This window comes from Bactrocera latifrons, unplaced genomic scaffold (assembly GCF_001853355.1).
Source record: "Bactrocera latifrons isolate USDA-ARS-PBARC rearing strain unplaced genomic scaffold, ASM185335v1 scaffold_46, whole genome shotgun sequence".
NCBI lineage: Eukaryota > Metazoa > Arthropoda > Insecta > Diptera > Tephritidae > Bactrocera > Bactrocera latifrons.
Window position 1 is genome coordinate 1,319,876 of NW_017537112.1, and position 21,747 is coordinate 1,341,622.

Below are 21,747 nucleotides of genomic sequence, written 5' to 3' on the forward strand. Positions count from 1 at the left end.
ATTAATTAATAATTTTTTTATTTATTTCAATTCTGCAATTTTGATTATTATTAAATATTATACTTTTTAATTAACGTTAAACTTACTCAGTGGCGTTTTATATACATACATGCATATATTTCTACAAAGTTTTTTGTATATCGTATATATATTGTATTTCACTATTACAAACATTATTTCTCTAATAAATTTACTAGTTTCCTAAAATATTACAATTTGTAGTTAAACTAAAATATGCTGTAATAAAATAAATTAAAGCTCACTATATGAATGCGTTAAAATTTGTAGTTCTTCGCTTTTAAAACTTGTTGCTATTTTTATACATTATATGTATATGTAATAGGTTGTATTTAACATCTTTAACATTTGTATTTCTTTGTTTCACACATACTGACATCACTATTTTTCTTTTGTTCGTTTACTTCATTTCCTTTTCCTTTTTCCGCATACTTCTTTGTAATGCATTAAAATTAAAGCTATTCTATGTGTTGGACGGTGGTTTCTTTGTGTTGTTGTTGGTGTCGTTCCATTAGTGGCTGCCCTATGGAACTACTAGCGGAAACGCTTCGCCGAAATCAGCTGCATAGTAAATTGAAAAAGCCTCTACCCTTTTCGGAACGTGGTGCCATTAGCATAGGAACTTGATTCTTATGAGTGACTTTTATCTAAACGGTATAGAGGGAATTGTGTAAAAATGTTGAACTGCTTAACTTTTATTGCTTATTGTACATACCGTGCAAGGTACCTGCATCCATGGTTCACCATCGATTTGCATTGGAAATGTTTTCTTCGTTTTAATAATGACCTCACTACACTGCGCCAAACGTCGACCGGAGGCGCGTAAACCGGTGCGCACCTGACCCATGTGTAGACAATTTTCCAAACCAATAACTTCAATCAGACGATCGCCAAAATCTACAGGGCGATATAATGAACAAAAAATAAAGAAATATTAAAAAAAATTTTACTTAAATTTGATTACTAAATATTAAAAAATGATGTATGGATCTATAATAAGCATACGTGAATTTACATAATTGTACGATAAGTATCAACTATGCATATTCTAGCATAATTCTAAATATATAAATAAACGGTTGGCTTTAAAGTTATTTAATAATTTCGAATTGATAAAATATTGGGTCACTCTGTTATTCTTTATTGCACTTTGCAAAGTTCCGTTTGACTAGTTTATTTTAAATCGTTGTCCGGTGTGGCGTGACTTTCGTCTGTGTAATCGAGTGAATTAGTCAATTTCGTGTAAATTGCTGTGAATTTTGTTAAAAAGACCTGTTAATTAGTGCATTTACCAAGTGAACGCCGAGTTAAAGTGAATATCTCACTTGTTCGAAGTGCTTTTGAAAAAATTAAATGTTTGCTGTTATGTACATATATTGAAATGCATTCGTTGCTAAGTCCTCTGCGCAAACGAATATCTCGTAAGATGGCGCCGCGTATTGGAAGTAGCCGCACTCGGCACAATAACGATAGTGAAGTTTCGTCAGTTCGGTTTTGATATTCGGTAAAGTGTGTTTTTCGCGTACGTAAATGAGTGAAAAGTTTAATTTCGTGTTAATTTTTGCAGTTAAGTATCAATAAAAGTTTTATTTGTGTTATTTATTATATTGTAAGGTAATAGTGAATGCTATTATTTAAAAAGAATATAGTGTTCTTGTGTGTGAAAAGAAAATATGCATGTATGCAAAGTTTATTGCGCATCTTTTAAAAGCAACTCGAAAGGGAAAGAAAAGGCTGTGCGCAATGAGAAAAGAGGAAGTGTTCGTAAATTTCGCGAAGTAAAGTAAAATAAGTGAATAAGTTAAATGCGTGAATAAAATAAAAGGAAACGTGTGTTGAAGTTCCTATAGTGCGATCATTTTATTTACGTTTTTTGCAATAGCCTGGAAAGCGAAGCGCTATGTGCAACAATTTTATGGAAGCAGGAAGAAGTGCCGTTAGTGTTAATATATGCAGTTAATTTAAAGTAACAGTTCACAGGGTGAGTCTAAGGATTATATGTACATACATATGTATGTACATATGTATATTTTTTATATTTATTGTTTATGTTATAGGGTTTATTATTAATTAAAATTATACATAATCGCAAAGGTCAGGAAACTAGCTGTCTGTCTATTGAGATGATTGAAATTTTCATAAAATTTTCTGCATTGTTCATATGAAAAAAATTGATGCAAATTCGTAAAAAAATTAATTTTATTATTTTTATATATGTCAGTAGTCTTTTTTTCATATAGGCGATATTTTACAGATTTATAATATTTTTTAACAGTTTAGGACCATAAAATCAAATTTATTTTTTGTTTAAAATATTTTGTGTTTATTCAATATACTCCTATTTGTGGTATAAAATTATATATAACCTAAAATTTTTATACATTTCATGCAGTAGGTTTATTTAAAAAAATTAGAAAAATGTCACCTTTTTTAGACGATCATACCCTATTCGCTTTTGGTTTATTATTAACCATATAATTAAATAATGTCATATGGAACTTTCTTATTCTCGTATTTATTCTTTCTAAATTCCGCTCACCTTGCGTTGCAACTGATAAGTCCACAGATGTAAAACTTGTCGCCGATAGTTCTTTATCCGAAGATTTAAGTTTTTTCCCTTTACGAAATGGACCAGCGCTTTTGCGTATACGTTTCTGTGACAGATGTTCACCCCACAAATTCGAGCCGCCATGTGTGTAAGGAATGTTTAGCAGGGCGACGCCTTGTAGATGTGGGCCATTGGCTAAATTTAGTGAAACACCGTCGCACTAATAAAGAAATGAAGAAAAAAAAATACTTGCATATAAATTTAAGTTGTAGCTATTTAAAGAGAAAGCAAAGAAAAATGCTTAATAGTCCGCTGTTGGCCACTACGAAAAAGGTTATTTTCCACTAGAATTCATAGTAAACAGCTGAAAATGTGTGTGTTTTGTTGTAATCCTTTTTCGTTTTCATTTGCATTTTTTGTTCTGTTTGTTTGTTTTGATCCTTTTTATGTATAAATATGTATATTTTCCCTCAACGCTATTTAAGATTACCTTCCGTTTACGTTCTGCCTTTGTTCGTTGGTCGCTGCTTGCTGGTAGTATTTTTAAACGGCTACCACAATTTGTAACATACATATTTATGCTAAAACGAGCGTATTCTTTAAAAGCGCCACAAATGGCTGAAACCAACCAATATAATGGAGTCATAATTTTTGTAAAAAATAGCCACTCTGTTGGTTGGTTTTTTTATTTTTTGCTCTTCGTTTAATATTTTATTTTTCTTTCGTTAAAACTTCCTTCCGTTCAGATTGGGTATATTTGCTTAGGCTTCATTGGTCAACGAAATTACTGAGGTTGTTTGTTTGCGGCGTGCTGCCGTTCTACACGCGTTTATATATAATATATATGTATATAAGTATCCATATGTGTATATTTACTTAGATGATACACATTTATATTAAAACCCCTTAAGACAGGTTTGTGTAAAAGAAAGTAAATTGCTACTAACACATCATTACGCAAATTATGCCTCTTTGCACTTTGCACATATATACATTTGTCTTTTGTTACTTGGATCCCACATAAAAGTACATTCAAGCCATGCATATGTGGCCATTAGCTGCTAAATGGTTATATTAGAATACAAATGCACATTAAGCACAGTTATTTAATGGGTGAATGGCTCTCTGCCTCCAACCTCTTATATAATATATATGTATACATTCGTGTTTGTGTTTATAAATGTTTTCATTGTAATTTTGTGGCATACGCATTTTTTATGTAAATTCTTATTGCTTCCTTCCGTTTGATTGTCAGGTGTGCTTCTGTGTTTATATGTATACCTACATATATAGTAAAGAAGTTTCTGCGCTGGCTTTGATTAGTCTATATATGTTTGTATATTAAGATGTTTGAGTACAAAAGTGCTGCAACTAAGCGCTTGAATTTGATGTATGTTTTGGTTGTTAATTTTATTGCCCGTAAAATGTTCACCGACAGCTGTGGCCAGTGGATCAACGTATGGCAAGTAGTAGAGATTGAGCTGACATACGTGGAGAAGTATTTTGCAATTGAGCGTTAAATTATACCGTTTTTATTTGATATCATTTTAATGCTCTGCATGTACTACAACTTCGGTCGGCACTTTACCTCAGCTCTGGTAGCCATAGAAAACTATAAATACTATAATATAAATATATTTATATATCCATATGTGTCTATATTTTTTGCTTGGTATTAGCTTAAGTGTGTCTGGATTTTAGCACCAGTTCAACGGCATATATACAAACATGTATTAAGATGATCTTTAACCAAGTAAAAGCTAGCGTTTGGTAAGGGGGGCCAAAGTTTATGAAACTTTACTCGGTACAAGAATAGGTAAATTTTATATTCTTTATTCCTTTGGCATTTGTTTTAAGTAACGGGATGTAGTAAGAAAATGTTTGACGGCTAATTGTTTGTGATCAAGTTCAAGTTTCCTTTCTCATGGGCAAATTGTAGTTCAGTACAGAGTCTGTCTTGGTTAGAAATTGGACGCGATCTAACTAAGAGATCACCATTATTACCTTAAGGTGAATTTTTCTTCGAAAATTGTTGTGTTGTTCTCTAGACTAATCTCTGTCAAATTTTGTGACAGTAACTTACCAAATAAAAAAGTTCTTCTTACAAGGATCTGAACAATTTCTTCGAAGATTGTTGGGTTATTTTAAAGAATAATCTATATATAATAATTTTGACTGATCAGTTTGTATGGCAGCTAGATTCTATACTGATCCAATATCGACAGTTCCGACCAATGAGCAACTCCTTGAAGAGATAATAATACCTGTTTGTGTAAAATTACAGATTTATAGCTCAAAAATTGAGGGACTAGATGCCTATGTACAGGCAGACTGGCATAGAGGCTCAACTCGTCGCACTCATCACTTATGTATGTACTATATACATATATGTATATTTTATAGGATCTCCAATGTTTCTTTTAGAGTATTACAAACTCCGTGGCAAACTTAATTTATTCTATTCAGGGCATAAAAAGTGGTTTTAATATTTGATCGCTCGAAATCACTATATTTTTAAATTTGATATTGGGATTTTTTGAAAATGCCATAGTGGCCATACACCTTAAACTCAATGCGGCTTCTAATTTTATTTTTGCTGAATTCAACAAAGTAAGTTTAAGAAGTAAAACTGACCAAAAGTAATGGGAATCAATCAGCAATATGATACTCGATTTAAACTTTATTTAATATTTAATGTGAAATGTAGAAATTCGTCTTATTGAAAAGTTAACCAACACCATTTTCCAGTCCTGTCCTGTAACATACACATTTTATTTATTTACATTTACAGTTTCGCAAGCGATCTTGTCAATATATATTTTATTCAATTTTTCCACGACGTTAGTTTAAGGAAAACCCCCATTCACTCGAAACGCCAATTTTACTCTGAAGCGTTGGCAGTAATGAGCCGTAAGCAATGACGCTCAGTGATAAGCTCGTGTCACTACAGACTGCAAATTACCAAACTGCAAGGACACATAATTTACGGTTGAGCAAGTTTTCAGCGTGTTCAATCAACATCAGCGCTCAGCTATATGAGCACACATAAGCGAAAAGAACACACATATCACCACTGAGCTTCATGCGAAAATCTAAAACGAATGGCAAGTAGAGATGACAAGCAAAAATGTCGAATTTCCGGCACATTTTCCGCAACGATTTGCCACTATGACAGCGCTAGCAACAGCGATTAAAGTGCCGAACGTTAATGATGGATTTTTCGCGTATTACCGGCGTTTGCACGAAGCACTCACTCAGCGGGTAAAATATGCGACAACATGAAATGACATTGCGGCCGGATTGATAGCTTGATGAAAGCAGATTGTATAAGAATGAAACCCAAAAGGGGATCTTTAGTGCATCTGCAAGACCAAGAGGTGGATTTTTAAAAAAGACATACCTGTATACATATGTTGTTAGTAGTTGTGTGTCTCTGTGAATGAGTGCCACCCAAGTCAACTCTTTACGGCTTACCCCGTTTTTTACACGTATCCAGTTTGTGGATTCTTGTGAAATATGTCAGTACCGTTCTTGTTTTGCTTTACTCTCGTTCTGACATTTTTCAAAATTTTCTGGGCGATACTGGAAAAGTTTCGCCTGAAAGCTGGTAGCACTTCACACTCACTTGGCAGGTGCTTAACACTTACTTAGCTGACGCATATATGGAGCAAACATAAATATATGTACATATACTAACTTCTTATGCACAAAAATTCAGGTATAACGGTACTTTTTGCTCGTGTTACCTTTTCGTGCGGCTTTTACAGTCAGTTAATTCATAATTTTATTTAATCTACACACACACATACAGTACTTTCGCAGTGCGGATTTTCACCTGTCTTCCATGCCACTTACCACAATTTCGATATTCTCGTGCAGATTCTTGCATGACGCCGCAAATGTTTCTGAAGTAGCATATTCAAAGTACCACAACTTGTTTTTCATGCGACTGTTGAATTTGTGCGGATTCTTCTCGCGCTCCAAGTGGAATTTAACGCAGATTGCGGCATCCTGCAAATGAATTAATAAAAAAATGTATAAATTAAATATGATATCCACTTAATGCAACCGCTTAAAAAATATCATTGACATTTTTCTTCAGCATGACGCTGCTTCTTTGGAGACTTAAGAGTTATTAAGTAGGTTTTAAAGCAATTTTCATGTTAATATAATAACTTAATAATTTCAAATTCAATTAATTAATTTAACACACTTCATAATTACAGAAAATAGCAGTAATTGCACTGTTGTTATACCAGGGTTATTCTATTTTTCTGTGAAGTTAATTATATACATATGTACATATATAGTCAGCGTGATGAGCAAGTCAGTTTTTGAGATATGGATCTGATATTCGGCACACGCCCTTTTCTTTCTATGAAGCTGCTCTTTTGTCGGAACCACTAATATTGGATAACTATAGAATATAGCTGCCATACAAACTGATAAGTCAAAATCAAGTTAACGTGTTTTCCTTGTTTATAATTTTATTCGACTCCTATGTCTGAGTATGTAATTATGTAAAATTCTTTATTTCAAAAAAAAAAAAAAAAAAAAAAAAAAAAAAAATTAAAAAAAAAAAACTCTGAAAATCTCATAGTTTAGACGGAAGATATTTAAAAACTCGTAAAATTTAAAACTGTTTCAAATGCCTATTAAGTCCATTTAAGAACTTCTGAAGTGGGTGTAGATGGGTGAAGAGGTGTACATGGAATTTCTAATTTTTCAGAATTAGATCTCGTAATTTCTGCTGATTGCGTAGCTGTTTTCGAAGTTTTTTTACAAAAAGCTTTATTTCGACAGGAAAAAAATAAATATGACTTTCGCTTAGAAATTGTTGAATAATTTTAATAACCTTATTTACATTTTTAAAAATGGCAGCTCTTGAATCTCTTCATGTCGCTCTTCGGCCCTAATGCCGCAATTTAGCTTGTTTATATACCCATTGACCTAGAAATTGGCCTCATCGCTGAACAAAATCAGCTCAAAAACGTCGGACAGACAAAAATTTGGGTAAAATGCAACTTTTATTAAAAAGTCTGCCATTTTGTCAGTTTTTGATTGTTTTTTCAACAAAATCTTCTTTTTTTTGTTTTCAGTAGTCCGGAACCTTTTGCTTAGCGTCGTCGGAGAACGTGTGTAAATCGAAAAGTATTTAATCTTTTCTTCGAAACTGTGTGTTTTTCAAATATGTATAATTATACACTTAAAATTTTAAAGCAGTCCTTGTAGTTATTTTCATTTTCAATTCCTACAAATTGCTTTTATTCAAGCTGTCAGACGTGGTGTGCTCCTTTACCTTAAATTCTGTTCCTTTTTGTAACTCTTCCACTCCACTGAGTGAGTTTTGCCACCTCAAATTTAAGACAAAACATAACGTAACATGGCATAACATTTCATTTTTGAATCACAAACAGAGATTCTCGTTAAAACTTATCACTTGTAAAAGTGTAATTTTGCGGTTTACAACTGACACCGAGTTTCTGCAAAAATTTGCATAAGCATTTTATAAACTACGAGTCTCTTTATCTCCTCTTATCTCTGCTATTTAGCCATTTGGACATATGAAAACCCGAAATGGGAAAAATTAAATGTTTTCACAAACTTTGTTGTAATCACAGTTTGGAAATCATAAAGCACAAGCACATCACAAGATGCAGGCACAAAAATGGATAAGTTTGCAAACAAAGCAATAATTTCCACTTTGCAATGCGCACAAGTTTCGTACACAAGTGGCGTAAAAATTGCTGAGTAGCAGCATAAAACAATGCCAGAATCTCACAGTTCAGTTGTAAGTGCCTAAGGAGTCTACGGATGCATGTGTTTGTATGCGTGCAGCTACATAAATGATAATAAAATGAATGCATCGTACCCCTGGGCGAATTCACGCAACGAGCTAAGTGTGCCGTTAACTTTTCAACTTTTACCGATTAGCAAGAATTCACAGCAAATTGTAATGCGTTTGCGTGCCCAACTGGAAGTAGTGAGTTAAGCCAAATTTGTGTTGCCAAAAATTGGGTGGAGTTATGTTGCACTTGTTCATTGTAAAACTTAATTACTTAATTTTTAAATATTTGTATAACAATATATGTTATAATGAGATGTTTGTGTCTAAAACTCTCATCATTTATCATATTATAAGCGATCTCTGACGGCTTTAAAAAAAAGTGCTCCACTGCTGCAAAAAGGTCTCTTTAGAGCATATTTTGGTCCAATGAACACTTTTCATCAACACTTTTTGGGATGGCTTTCAGTTCATTAAGCGAATTTTGGTTTATCTCTTCGATCGTCTGAAAACGGGTTCCACGGAGGGGCTGTTTCAATTTAAGGAACAGGAAAAAATCACACGAAGCCAAATCTGGCGAATACGGTAGTTGACCAATGGTATTCATTGCGTTTTTGTCGTTAAATTTGGTCACAATCATGACTCGATGCGATGGCGCATTATCGTCCTATAAAATCGATGATGTGTTTTTCCACAAATCCGGCCGTTTTCGATGGATGTTTTCGCGCAAACGCCTCAATATGGCCAAATATAACTCTTCATTGACCAATTCACGACTATCGAAAAAAATAATGAGCTGATCCTCACGTCGATTTATAAGCGGGCTTTTATTTATTTCGGCTCGTTTTCTCCCTCCATTCTGATGATTGCTAACTTCTTTGCATGTGAAATCCATAAACCCATATCTCATCGGCAGTCATCAATGAATGAGTTATTGGAATTCGCACAATCAATCAAGTCCAAAGAGACCTGTTTACGGTACTCTTTTCGAAAAAGATCAGCTTTGCGAGACAAGTCTAGCAATACCCAAATAATCTACCAAAATCTTTCACACCGTCTCGCGATAGCTGTCGATCTCTCTTGCCATCTCTCTAACACTTGCCTGACGATTTTCAAATATCCCATCCTTCACTTTTTTTTTTAATATTTTCATCACTTGGGGAGGTCGAAGGTCGTCCAGAGCTATGCATGTCTTCAACAATCTCTCGACCGTAAGCCTTTTCCAACATTCGCAATGATTCCGTTGTAAAATTGCAACCAACTACTAATATGTATCGACTTAAGCAGTTGCTGTTAACAAACTGGTTCATAGGTCGCGCTCATATTTGGCATAGTAATTAAGGACAGTTCTACCAACTCAGCAAAATACATTGTTTGAAACATAGTTTACCCGAGGAATTTAATATCAATTTCTGGGTGATGTTTTGTTTGTTACAATTATTAGATACGGTTCTAATTATGAGCATATTATTTCTATTCTTTCTTTTGGGAAGTTTTAAAACTAAAGGATCAACGATTACAGCATTTTCTTTAGTTTAAATATTGCCAAAAAAATATGTAAACTTTCACTAATACTTTCTTTACATTAATTTCTGCCATAAAGAAAATCGACCTTTTGAGTATGTGTTATAAATAAATTTCATTGGTGATGAGGTGACGCACCGTCTTCTTGGAAATAAAGATCATTCGCATTGATTACATTAAATTCTCGAAAAGAAGGTCGGTCAACACTATGTTATAATGTTCGCTCTTGACGGTGAGGGCATTTCTTGCCTCATTTCAAAAGAAATAAGCCCCGTTGATGTCGCCGTATCACAATCCGCGCCCAATGGTAAATTTTTGGGGAATCAGTTGCGTTTCCTGAACTACACGAAGATTTAGCATTACTTTATTGATACAGCCATTAAGCCATATATCTGAGAAGATAATTTTCGAGGTACGTAAATTTGTGAAATATCTCCTGTCATCAAACAAACAGTCGTCACACTCGCGACTAGGCTCTCACGTCACTGTTGACAGTCATAACTTTGAAGTCGTGGATAATTTCGTCTATCTTGGAACCAGCTTAAACACCAGCAATAATGTCAGCCTGGAAATACAACGCAGGATAACTCTTGCCAACAGGTGCTACTTCGGACTGAGTAGGCAATTGAGAAGCAAAGTTCTCTCTCGACAAACAAAAACCAAACTCTAAAAGTCACTCATAATACCCGTCCTGCTATATGGTGCAGAGGCTTGGACGATGACAACAACTGATGAGTCGACATTGCGAGTTTTCGAGAKAAAAGTTCTGCGATAGATTTATGGTCCTTGGCGTAGGCCACGGTGAGTATCGCATTCGATGGAACGATGAGCTGTACGAGATATATGGCGACATTGACATAGTTCAGCGAATTAAGAGACAGCGGCTACGCTGGCTAGGTCATGTTGTCCGAATGGACGAAAAGAAGAAACGACTGGCGCGCTGTTGTTAACTCGGCTATAATCGCATTAGCGGTGTCTACGCCAATTAAGAAGAAGAAGAAATTTGTGTATTGACAGCTTAAGTAATGTTATGCTATTTTTGGGATGATATGGCTGTGGTAGGATGTGCTAGGTTTTGTCTATAAAAGCTATCTGTAGATGGCAACACTTTGACTTCGCGTTGATATCTTGAGAAAATGGGAAAAGGGTAACTGTTTTTAGGTGTAATTTATAAACATTTTATCTGATAGGTATTTTTTGCTAAAGGCTAAGTAGTACAAGCATGTCTTTAGTTGCTTCCATTTCAACTCGTCATGTTTGAATAGTCCTAATTAGTTTTACACCAAAACTCCGCATCATCGTTCGTTAATTATGCTAACTGCTATTCCCCTTTCATAACAAGGTTTAGTCATAGAAATTTCATTTTGTCGACTTTGAAATCTTATTCTAATGTTTGCTAAGATACAGAAGTTAAAAGTATCCTTTTTGACTAGGAACAGCCAAATTGCTCATAAGGAAAATTGGGCAATGGGCAAGTAAAGTTAAGTTAGCAATGCTATAATGCCATCTCACGAAGGAGACATTTGGGATTTACTTGAATAGCATGAGAGTTTGGGAAATGCGAACTCATCTAATGCTAATGAAAATTGAATTGAGTAAAATATTTCGTCGAACTTTCGAATCTTTTGTGATTATTTTCAATCATCAAAATTTTCCTTCTTAGTTGTTAAAAAGTTTTTTACTTGAGGCTTTTTTGGTAAAATACATATATGTATTTTGGGAGTATTTCTTCGGAGATCGTAAACTAGCTTCGCATTCTGATAAATAATATTTGTTTATTGTTGAATTCATTATCCATAAAATGAGTTTTCCTATATCTATACTGATATTTGATGTTTAGCGCTATATATTTTCACACCCGCTGCACTTTCTTCATCCACAATTTCTTACTGGGTATATACGCATTCACCCATGTGCACGAGGATAAGATTCAGACTGCAGTAAGGTAACTACATATTTTATGTGCACAAAGAAGGACTATCGCAAAAAGGACTGCCGTATGAAATATGACAGTCTGAGGACTAAAGAACATAAGTTGACTCTTAACGAATAGGTGTAACATGCTTGATGGACAAAAGGAAGGAAGCAACGAAGGCAAATAAATAAAATGTTGTAAATATAAAATTTAATATATGCTCAGAAGATTTACGAGATATGCAAAGAATTAAAGCAGTGATAGAATGAATGGTGAGTGCGAAAATCGGTAAAAGCGACAAAGTGTAAAAGTGTGCAAGCGAGCATTCTCTTGGCGAAGAATGGAAGGTTTCAGCTTGGCGCGTAAATTTACATGTCTGTATATGGGTATGTCTGTATGTGTGCGTGTATTGACAAAATACCTTTTTATTATGCATGCGGTTGAATTGAGAAATCACTGAATAACGGTTTAACCGAGACGCATCAATAAGGCAAGCAAACATAAGTAGCTTACTTATACTTTCTCATATAAATTGCGTACGTACGCACTCGTTAATAAATCACGTCTGCCATTTTATAAAGTACTAATGAAGCCATCGATTTTGTGGCCTCAAATGGCGGATTGGCGGTATGCATTTTTCCGTCGATTGTGCCGATTGTGGTAAACTTTTCACCGCCAATCAATCGGTCAGTTTGTAATACAACAACAAACACATATACATGTGCGCGTATATAAATTTATCGTATTCATATTGTTGTTGCGATAGTGAAACTAGATCACCAGCCATTGATTGCCTTTCGACCGCCATAAAATTGTTTTCCTCTCAACGTGTGTGCACACACTACAGTTTACCACTAGTGGATGTGTGACAGCAGCATTTTGACGCAAAGCAGATGTTGTCATAATCTGGTAGTGCAATTTTATATAAAAACTATATATACATATCTATGTATGTATATATACATATGTACATATATATCTGTGTATGTTTTGAAAATATGTATGTGTATAGTAGGTACTGAAACAAAAATCGGATAAAAGCAAATAGCGGTTTTGTAATGGGATTCGATTGCGCATTTTCTGTGCTCTTGTGAGTGGTTTGCCGTAAGGGATTTACAGATGAGTTGCTGTAGTGCAATGATGTAAGTGTGCTTGCAAAACTTTAAGCTATGACGCATTATTGAACTTTTATTAATATGACAACTATTTGTATCAAAAACAAAAGGGGAATACAAAATGAGTGACGCATTTGTTTGGAATATTAATCATAAAGTAAAAAAAACTGAAAAATGATACAGTTATCGGTCAAAATTGTTTCAAAACTGTACGCTCGTTGTTGCTCTCGTACTATTAGATTTATTTAAGATTTAAGAAATAATTTTGAATTATTTTTTTCTTTTAAAAATTTATAAGTTATGTTCAATTATTTTCGATTCATCGTGTGAAAAATTTTTGGTGTATTATTTATTGCGTCTAAAGCTATTTTCTTGCTAGTTTGTTTTTTCAAAAGTTCAGCGGTTGTTTAAGAGCAAGGTCTTGTTTATAAAACGGGTGAGGCACAACTTCCTAGCCTCTGTTTTTCAAATAGCTTTTAAGCGGTCCTGCAACATGAGGTCGAGCGTTGATGTGATGAAAGATTATTGCCTCGTGCCTAGCCGTAAATTACAGAAATTTTTTGGCAAGCCCTTTTGAACCTCTACTCTCACCTCGAGCTTTTCTTGTGATTCGCAGCAAAGTTCACCAGGTAATGCTTTCTGTTCCTCATCTTCGATCATTGGCGAAATAACTTTTTTTCGTCACTTTTTCTATGTTTTTGGAAGTTTTATAAGAATGTAAGTTTTCCCCCTTATTAGGTCGTTCACTAAATAATGTCGTTTTTTAGTGAAATTTTAACATACTATTTCGATTACAAGAACTTTGCCATCTTTTGGATAAGTTTTGTTTTCTTTGTTGTCACTACTTTCTTTAAGTGTTTGAGAGAGAAATCATAAACGTTGTTATGCCTACCAACCTCCGAAATTATTTGCGATAGTTCATCGTTTTGAGAACATGATCTCCTGCGCTTTACATTCTTGTAAATAACCCACTTTCCGTCGCAAGTAACAATAAAATATGAATCAAATATGAATCACTTATGGGAAACCGTGCGCCAAGCTTTGAAATTAATACTAGACATTCCATGCGCTTGAGTACGGTTGCGTTAGACAAATTTAATTTTTAAACTGTGTCTCGAATTGTTATTCGGTAATTTGTATCGACCAATGGCTTATTTCACATCTTAACTTTATTAAAATTTTCTTCAAGCGTTCTTTCAGAACGTGATTCTTCTTCAAGATTGACAATGTCGGAACGATATATTGCACACCAATTTTGGAATTGGCGTTTCCTCAATACATCTAGGTACAAATCATACAATTTTCGCCTTCTTGAGCTTTTTTATGTAGAGTAGGAGGAAGCATCTGCAGCCGGAGTGCGGAATTAGCTGATTAAGTATTACTTCGCCGGAGTGGTAAGAGACTTAAGTCTCCTTTATGGTACCGTTGATAGCTTTCCAGTTCTCAGTAGACTGGCCCATTTAGTTTCAACGCAAAACTATCCCCTTCTTTCCCTTGTACTTAAAACGCGAGGACAATAAATGCTCAGTGTCTTGAAAGCAGTCTGAAAACGTTGAACAGTTCGGACTAATGCCATGTTAGAATTTTTATAGGCAGCTTCTAAAGCACCCATGTCCATTTAGTATTCGGCTAAGGCAGAAATTCAAGTTCCATGTCGTCTGTCTATCCACGAATGGATATCGGGAATCAGTCTGTGGGTCCGCACTCCTTTTTGGAAACACTTTCCTAAATTTTTTTAGTATTTATGAGCAACTAGTTCATTTCAGTTGCTCCGGAGGTCATCTAGGTGTTAAGCCACTGCTCCCACACAAAAATCGTCTGCATATGCAATTAATGTAATGGCTTTTGATTTTTGTCGCATTAGCATAAAAAAGCTTTTCTGGTTTAAGGAATTTTTCATAAGCAAACTATATTATACCAGATGTTGAGTGTGAAGTTGGATGCGAAAAGACTCAATAAGATCTGCGATTGTCATCAATCGAAATAACTTTGTGACTGACTCAATATATTAGGTTGCCAAAAAAGTCTTGCGGTATTTGCGCTAGTAGGCGCTGAGAGCGCGTAGTTCTAGTTTTATTTGTCGCATCGGGTCATGCTATACCTTTTTGGAAAGCTCATTTCACGCGCTAATACGTGTTCGATTAATTGTCGTTTATTTTAAGTCGGTCGTGAGTTATAGTGTCGCAAACATGGAGCAAAATAAAGAGAAAATGCGGCATATTTTACAATACTACTACGATAAAGGCAAAAATGCATCTCAAGAAGCCAATAAAATTTGTGCAGTTTATGGACCCGATACAGTTTCCATTTCCACCGCACAACGATGGTTTCAACGTTTTCGTTCACCTCGGGTCGAAGATGCGCTACACTCCGGAAGGCCTGTCGTCGAAAATTGCGATAAAATCGCTGAATTATTCGAAAGAGACCGGCATAGTAGCAGCTGTAGTATCGGTCAGGATCTGGGCATGAGTCATCAAAAAAATTTTTATGAACAATTGAAAATTCCATAAAAATACCGTAAAAATACTGCAAAGACTTTTTTGACAACCTAATATAACGTAAAGCTATACGTTTCGGAAAAATGTTATATACATTTTAAAGAAAGAGCAAGTCCTATTTTATCTCTTTTTATACTACAAGCAATAATATGTAGACCATACATATGTAGCGATAATGGCTACGTTGAGTTCTATTTTATGCGCCTACTGTAATTAAAATCCCATTTACATATAAACAACCGAATACTTAAGTATTAACAAAAATCTTTTGATTAAATTTTCCTCCAAGCATTGCCGCGGGCAAAAACAACATTTTGGCTTATCCACTTGCATACTTTTACGTTTTTGTTTATTTTATGTGACTTTGATGGTGAGCCATAAAAGTGTTGTGCTTAAACGCCAGAACAGGCATTTTGGTGACTATATATATATATATACGAGTATAATAGATAGAAAATATATACAGCTGTGCTTATATGTAGCGCCAATTTCAACTGTTAACTGCTGGCAAACACTGAACACACACACAAACACATATGCAGAAGCATAGAAGCATTTAGGTGCATTTCTATGCACATACGAAGCCAAATGAGATTGCTCATTTTGTAGTAGCTGTCGCTTTGATGCAAACGCACACACTCGCTAACACACACACGCATTCGCGTACATGTGCGAATCAGCGATTTTGCTGGCCATTTACTGCCGCGCACATTTGGCCACATAAATTCCTATTTGCCGCGAAATGTGTTGATTGTAATCTGGCGGATGGCAACGATGCCATTTTGGATGCACAAAGGCGTTTGTGTGTGAGCGCGCCTAAAAGTATGCCACATCATTATGCGAACGTGCGTTTTTCTTCTGCTCAATGAGCGGGGGCGCGCGCGCTTGACAGAAACAAATGGCTTTGCTACTTCACTTTCTGCCTATTTCATGTGAGTCTGTGGGAGTGTATTTGCACACTAAGGCTATGCGAATTTATACAGAAAGAGCGCGTTGTGGGGCAATGGCTTCACTACAATGCTATAGAGCTCACTTTAATAGCTATTTTATTTGAGTTTATTGCAAGCGGAAATGGGCGGGAGAAAACTTATATTTATATTTGTGTATATGTATGTATCTAAGTTTGGGATTATAGGGGAATTAAAATTAAACTTAATCCTAGAATGTCAGCAATAGTTGACAGTTCGAAATGGGTTACGGTAACTCAACCAAGTTACATACATATTACACTATATAGTATATAAGTATGTAAAAGTATATGGTCTTCCATTTATTCCGCTTAAATGGAATTTGTTGGCAACTAGAGCAAAATATCTCTTTAAGGCATAACAACTATATGGTGTAAAACTTTTCGTTGACAGCCAAGAAGTGGATATGGACGTAATTTCGGCAAGTAAAAAAATAAAGCTTTTATTTTTGTGGCAACACTTTTTATGTTAGCTAACAAACAAACCAATAGAAGCTATTTTTTCGTTTATTTGTGATTATACGTGTTTATTAATGCATAACGCAAGCAGAAACTTTTTCAATTTCAAATTTCAAAGGGAAATAAGCAACTACGTTAACTTCGGTTATCGAAGCTACAATGGCCTTCACAAAACAAAAAAAAAAAAAAAAAAAACATACAACAACTTGATTTGCAGTGGTCACTTTGTATGACAGTTATGCCATAGTGATCCGATCTGAGCATTTTTTTTCGGATATTATAGCCTTGCCTTGAAGATTAATCCGTGCCAAATTTCTTGTAGATATCTTGTCAAATAAAAAGGTTTTTCATACAAAAACTTGATTTCGATCGTTCAGTTTGTATAACAGCTATCAGCTATTTTAATCCGATATCGGCGTTTCCAAAAAATTAACGTCTTCTTGAAGAGAAAAATAACGTGCATTTCAGATCGATATGTCAAAAACTGAGGGGCTATTTCGCATATATACAGAGGGACAAGGCTAAATCCACTAAACAGGTAATGCTTATTTATATAGATACTTTATATGATTGAATCAATTCAAACCTATTACAAAGACACTACGCTGCCTTTAAAGAACCGTGTCGCCACTCCACAATAAACTAAATGTTAAATTTGCATGCTGCGTGCTCTCGATTTGCGAATTAATCTGATTTCATCGTAATGAGGGGCATAACTGAAGCATATTAACAATGTGTCGCCGAAAATTGAAAGCACAAGCGCGTTCAACGTTAATAAAATACTAACCTAATAGCAAGCGCAACAACAATACTGTGTTTATAATGGATATGCAAATGCATGGCAATGTTTGCTTGTGCGTGTGAGTAGGTGTCCGCGTAGGCCGCTAATACAATTTGGTCGCTCATAATATGCGCAACAAGGAAGAGTAATCGCGACATGAATATTAAATGCGCCTAAAAGCATGCTATGAAATTTATTACGACGGCATGAGGCGCACAGTGGACATAATTTGTGTTTGCTTTTAAAGTTTTTATGAAGACTTCGAAAAGAAAGTGCCTCACTGAATTAATGAAAAACTTCGTAATGTGTTCAGTAAAAATTTCCAAGATGCACATAGTATCATAAGAATGCTATGACAGTTTGATAATAAATAGGCCTTAGGATAACTTTACTTCTAAATATTTGTGGTATTATCTGTTCTACAGCTGACCAAATTATGAAATATGGAAGCAGAAACCCGATTGGATATCTGATCATATTTGACTCGATGTGATTCATTTAAGTTGTAAACGAAACTGATTCGATTTGTTTTCTTGAAATTGGTACAATCAGTGACATAACGCATTTAGTGAAGGTCCTGAGGTTATCGAAAACTTGCTCCTGTCATTTGTCAATCAATGTCGTTAAGATAGGAAAAGTACACGAAGATGTTTTAAAAAATCGGCGTGTCGACATTAGAGAGCTATCAGATGATCTCCACATCTCTTATCGATTCAACCGATTCTGGTAAACGTTTTAGTTATGTGTGCTAAAAATTAAGAATTAGGGGCTTAGGATTAAGAACTGAGAATTAAGAATTAAGAATTAAAAATTAAGAACTAAGAATTAAGAATTAATAATTAAGATTTAAGAACTAAAAATTAAGAATTAGGAATTAATCATGAAAAGAAGGTAGTATGACAGGACATTATATTTCATTTAATATTTAATTAAAAAAAAATTTTACAACCTATTGTCTTCTTAACAATTAAAAATACTTTAAATTGCAATTAGCACTCATTTTAATTTATTGCTGCTAGAGCTGAAGGTAAATCTTTTTCCATGGTAACATGCGCCACTCTTAAGTTACCGAGTTCGTATTAATGAACGTCTTGCCTCCATTTAGGCGCTTCAGCGAAAATTCAAAGTAACAGAGGTGTAGCTTGTAGCATGGCGGCGACACAAAAAAGTATGCAATTGTGCGCTGACAGGAATTAAACTAATGTATGTGCGTGTTGGCATGAAGGTGTGTGGGCCATGCCAAGAAGTTTAATCTAATGAACTCATTTAATGATGCCTTCTGCTTAAAACGAAATCAACACAATCGTAAATACAAGTGAGTGTGCAAAAAATCTATTTGTTATTAAAACTCGCCACGAGGTTGTGTGCGACCGCTCGGATACGCGTGTGTATATTTATCTGTGTGTTTGTGCTTTGGCGCGGCGTTGGTAATCATAATTATTATATTAATAATAATCATAATCCAGCAAGTTTATTTTGTCCAATAAAAGAGGATATGACTACATAAATTATGACCGAATGAGAGCAACATTAATAACAATAACGACAATATTAAAAGTAACGCCAAGGCAACGCTAGCAGTCACAGTGCCGCATGACAACCTTGACAACTGAGACTTACAAGCTTAATGTTATCATTAGTTAGAAGAAGTTGCAAGATACTTATTTGTGGAAAAAATTAATTAATTTTGGCTGCAGACCTACGAAGAACTTTAGGAAGTACCATTAATCAATAAGCGGAGATGCGATTCATGATTTTAATATAAAAATTTGTATGCCAAAAAATGGGAAATTAAAAAAATCACTTGTCTTCTTAATACAGTTTAATTGTGAGCTGAACCATCCACCAGCTAAGGTGGTTTACATTTAGTCTTCAGATATCGAATTGGAGGGTATTCGTCCTTCCCATAGGTATGTGTGGTATATTTTGGTAGATGGATAAGACCTTTAACTAAGGTAGTCCAGCTTATGATATTATAAGCTAGTACCAAAAATCATTGTAAAAGCTCGATAATCTCAATTGATAAGAAGTACTGATGTCCGCAGGTTCTTTTGTTTTACAGATGTTTTGCAGACATCTTGACATATATCGGATTTCATTCCTCTTACACTCTATCGGAGTATTATATTAAAATTGATAAATCAAAAGTACAACACAATAATAGAATAGAACATCTCCCTCGAGAAATCAGATAAAAAATACTTTACTACAATCCCACGTTCTATAAAAATATTTAGAGAAATTCTTGTAGTATTAAGTAAGCAACCGCAAAGTTGACGACTCTTCGGAAGCCGTGAGAGAATTCATTATACTGCCTTTAGAAATTACTTTATAGTTTATGCATGCCTCCATCGAATGTTCAATTCAACTGTTTAAACTCTCGCAATTTCTATTAAAAATATTCACTTAAATTCATAACAATAATACACACCACCGAAAGGTTTTTCTTACGGAATTATTTCAAGCGAGAGGGATAACAAACAGCACAACAACGCGAGAAGAAACGAGCAGAAACAAATAAATCCGCTTAGTGAAAGCAAAAGTTTTGGCGACGTAGAAACTCTCGTACAAAAAGTAAAAAAAAAAAAAACAAAAACTCGGAGCAAAAATAAAAATAAACAAAATGAAATGAAAGCAAGTAATGGAGAAGTACTAAAAAGTCGGTGGGATTAGTGGCTTTGGCGTAAATTGTTGAGAAATAAATACGGTCGGCCTGTTGGTCGGTCGACAATTGTGTTGTCTGCTGTAAGGTTTCATGGCATAGTGTCAGCGAGTATAAATCATGGGAAAAGGACAAGCCGTTACGCTTTATATGGTCGTAATATCCACAGCGACAAGTTAGCAATGCATAGGAGTATATACATACATATGTAAAGTATTGTTATTAATATATGGATCTATATATGGTATGTTAATAGGTGTGATGGGGTGTGCGTTTTTATCCTACATGTGTTTTCTGGTGACAATAAAATGTAATGTGTGCGAGAAAAATGTCACTGACAACGAGTTGCCGGCAGACATAAGGCAGTTAATTTTACGCGAAAATGCACACTGTATAATCAAGTGGAAATTCGTAATATTTTTCCATAGTTGAGTGCATTGAAGGGCTAAAAAATAGCGGATTAAAGTGTTTAAGCTTGAAAGATTTATTTGCGGTTATCATAAATACTCTTAAATGAATGGCGTTGCTAAGAAATAAGAGAGTGATTTATTTACACGAATTATAAAGCATTTTGTCGATGAGAAATTTAATGAAATATTATATATAAATTTCGCAGTAAACGCATATTTGAGCTGCAACAGTTTCAAATTATAAATTGAGCGTAGTGGTATATGAGTGTATTTGAAAAATCGTAATGTTGACATATGAAAAAGAGCAAGTTAAGCAGCTATCAGAAATAATTCCTTATCATTCCAGACTATTTTCATACCAATCTATAATGTGATTGATTGTAAATATGAGTTGGGGAATTCTAACCTAAAAATTGAGAAGTGACTTAATACTCTAGTGTGCTCAAAAATTATCGCGAATTTTGTGTTTTTTCAAAATTATTTATTTATTCATGAATATCTATTTGGTTCCCTTCAAAGTAATCCCCATGAGATGTTATAAACTTGTGCTAACGGTTTTTCCAATCTTCGAAGCACTTCAAAAAATCATTTTTTTATCTTTCTCAGCTAATCCTTCGATGCCGTCTTTATCTCGAAAAGAGAAGCGTAACGTCGTCCTTTCATGGGAAAAGCCTCTCTAGCAGTTCAAGTGGGATTATTTGTGATTTCATGAATATCAGCCTACCACTTAACCTAACCTAATCGTTTACAGATTTCATTTGGGGTCTTTTGATGGCAAGTATTACATGCCAGGGAGCCGAAAAGATTTTAAGTGCACATTCGGTAGTGGTATTTATGTGGGAATATGATCCTTTATGGGAACTCAGATAAAAAAAAATATCTTCTTCTTCTTAATTGGCGTAGACACCGCTTACGCGATTATAGCCGAGTTAACAACAGCGCCCCAGTCGTTTCTTCTTTTCGCTATGTGGCGCCAATTGGATATTCCAAGCGTAGCCAGGTCCTTCTCCACTTGGTCCTTCCAACGGAGTGGAGGTCTTCCTCTTCCTCTGCTTCCCCCGGCGG

At 34.8% G+C, this 21,747-nt stretch overlaps 1 protein-coding gene across 1 annotated transcript in view; it reads right to left on the bottom strand.

Annotated features, from left to right (window-relative positions):
• Positions 1 to 246: 246 nt before the first annotated feature.
• Positions 247 to 21,747, bottom strand: part of LOC108973161 (diacylglycerol kinase 1) — a 193,514-nt gene continuing 172,013 nt past the window's right edge. Inside the window, exons 18-21 of the mRNA XM_018940226.1 lie at positions 6,422 to 6,577; positions 2,558 to 2,786; positions 734 to 915; positions 247 to 665 (exon numbers count right to left, since the gene is read on the bottom strand). Of these exons, the coding sequence (XP_018795771.1) occupies positions 576 to 665; positions 734 to 915; positions 2,558 to 2,786; positions 6,422 to 6,577 (657 nt within the window). The 3' untranslated portion in view covers positions 247 to 575. The remainder of the gene's footprint in view (positions 666 to 733; positions 916 to 2,557; positions 2,787 to 6,421; positions 6,578 to 21,747) is intronic.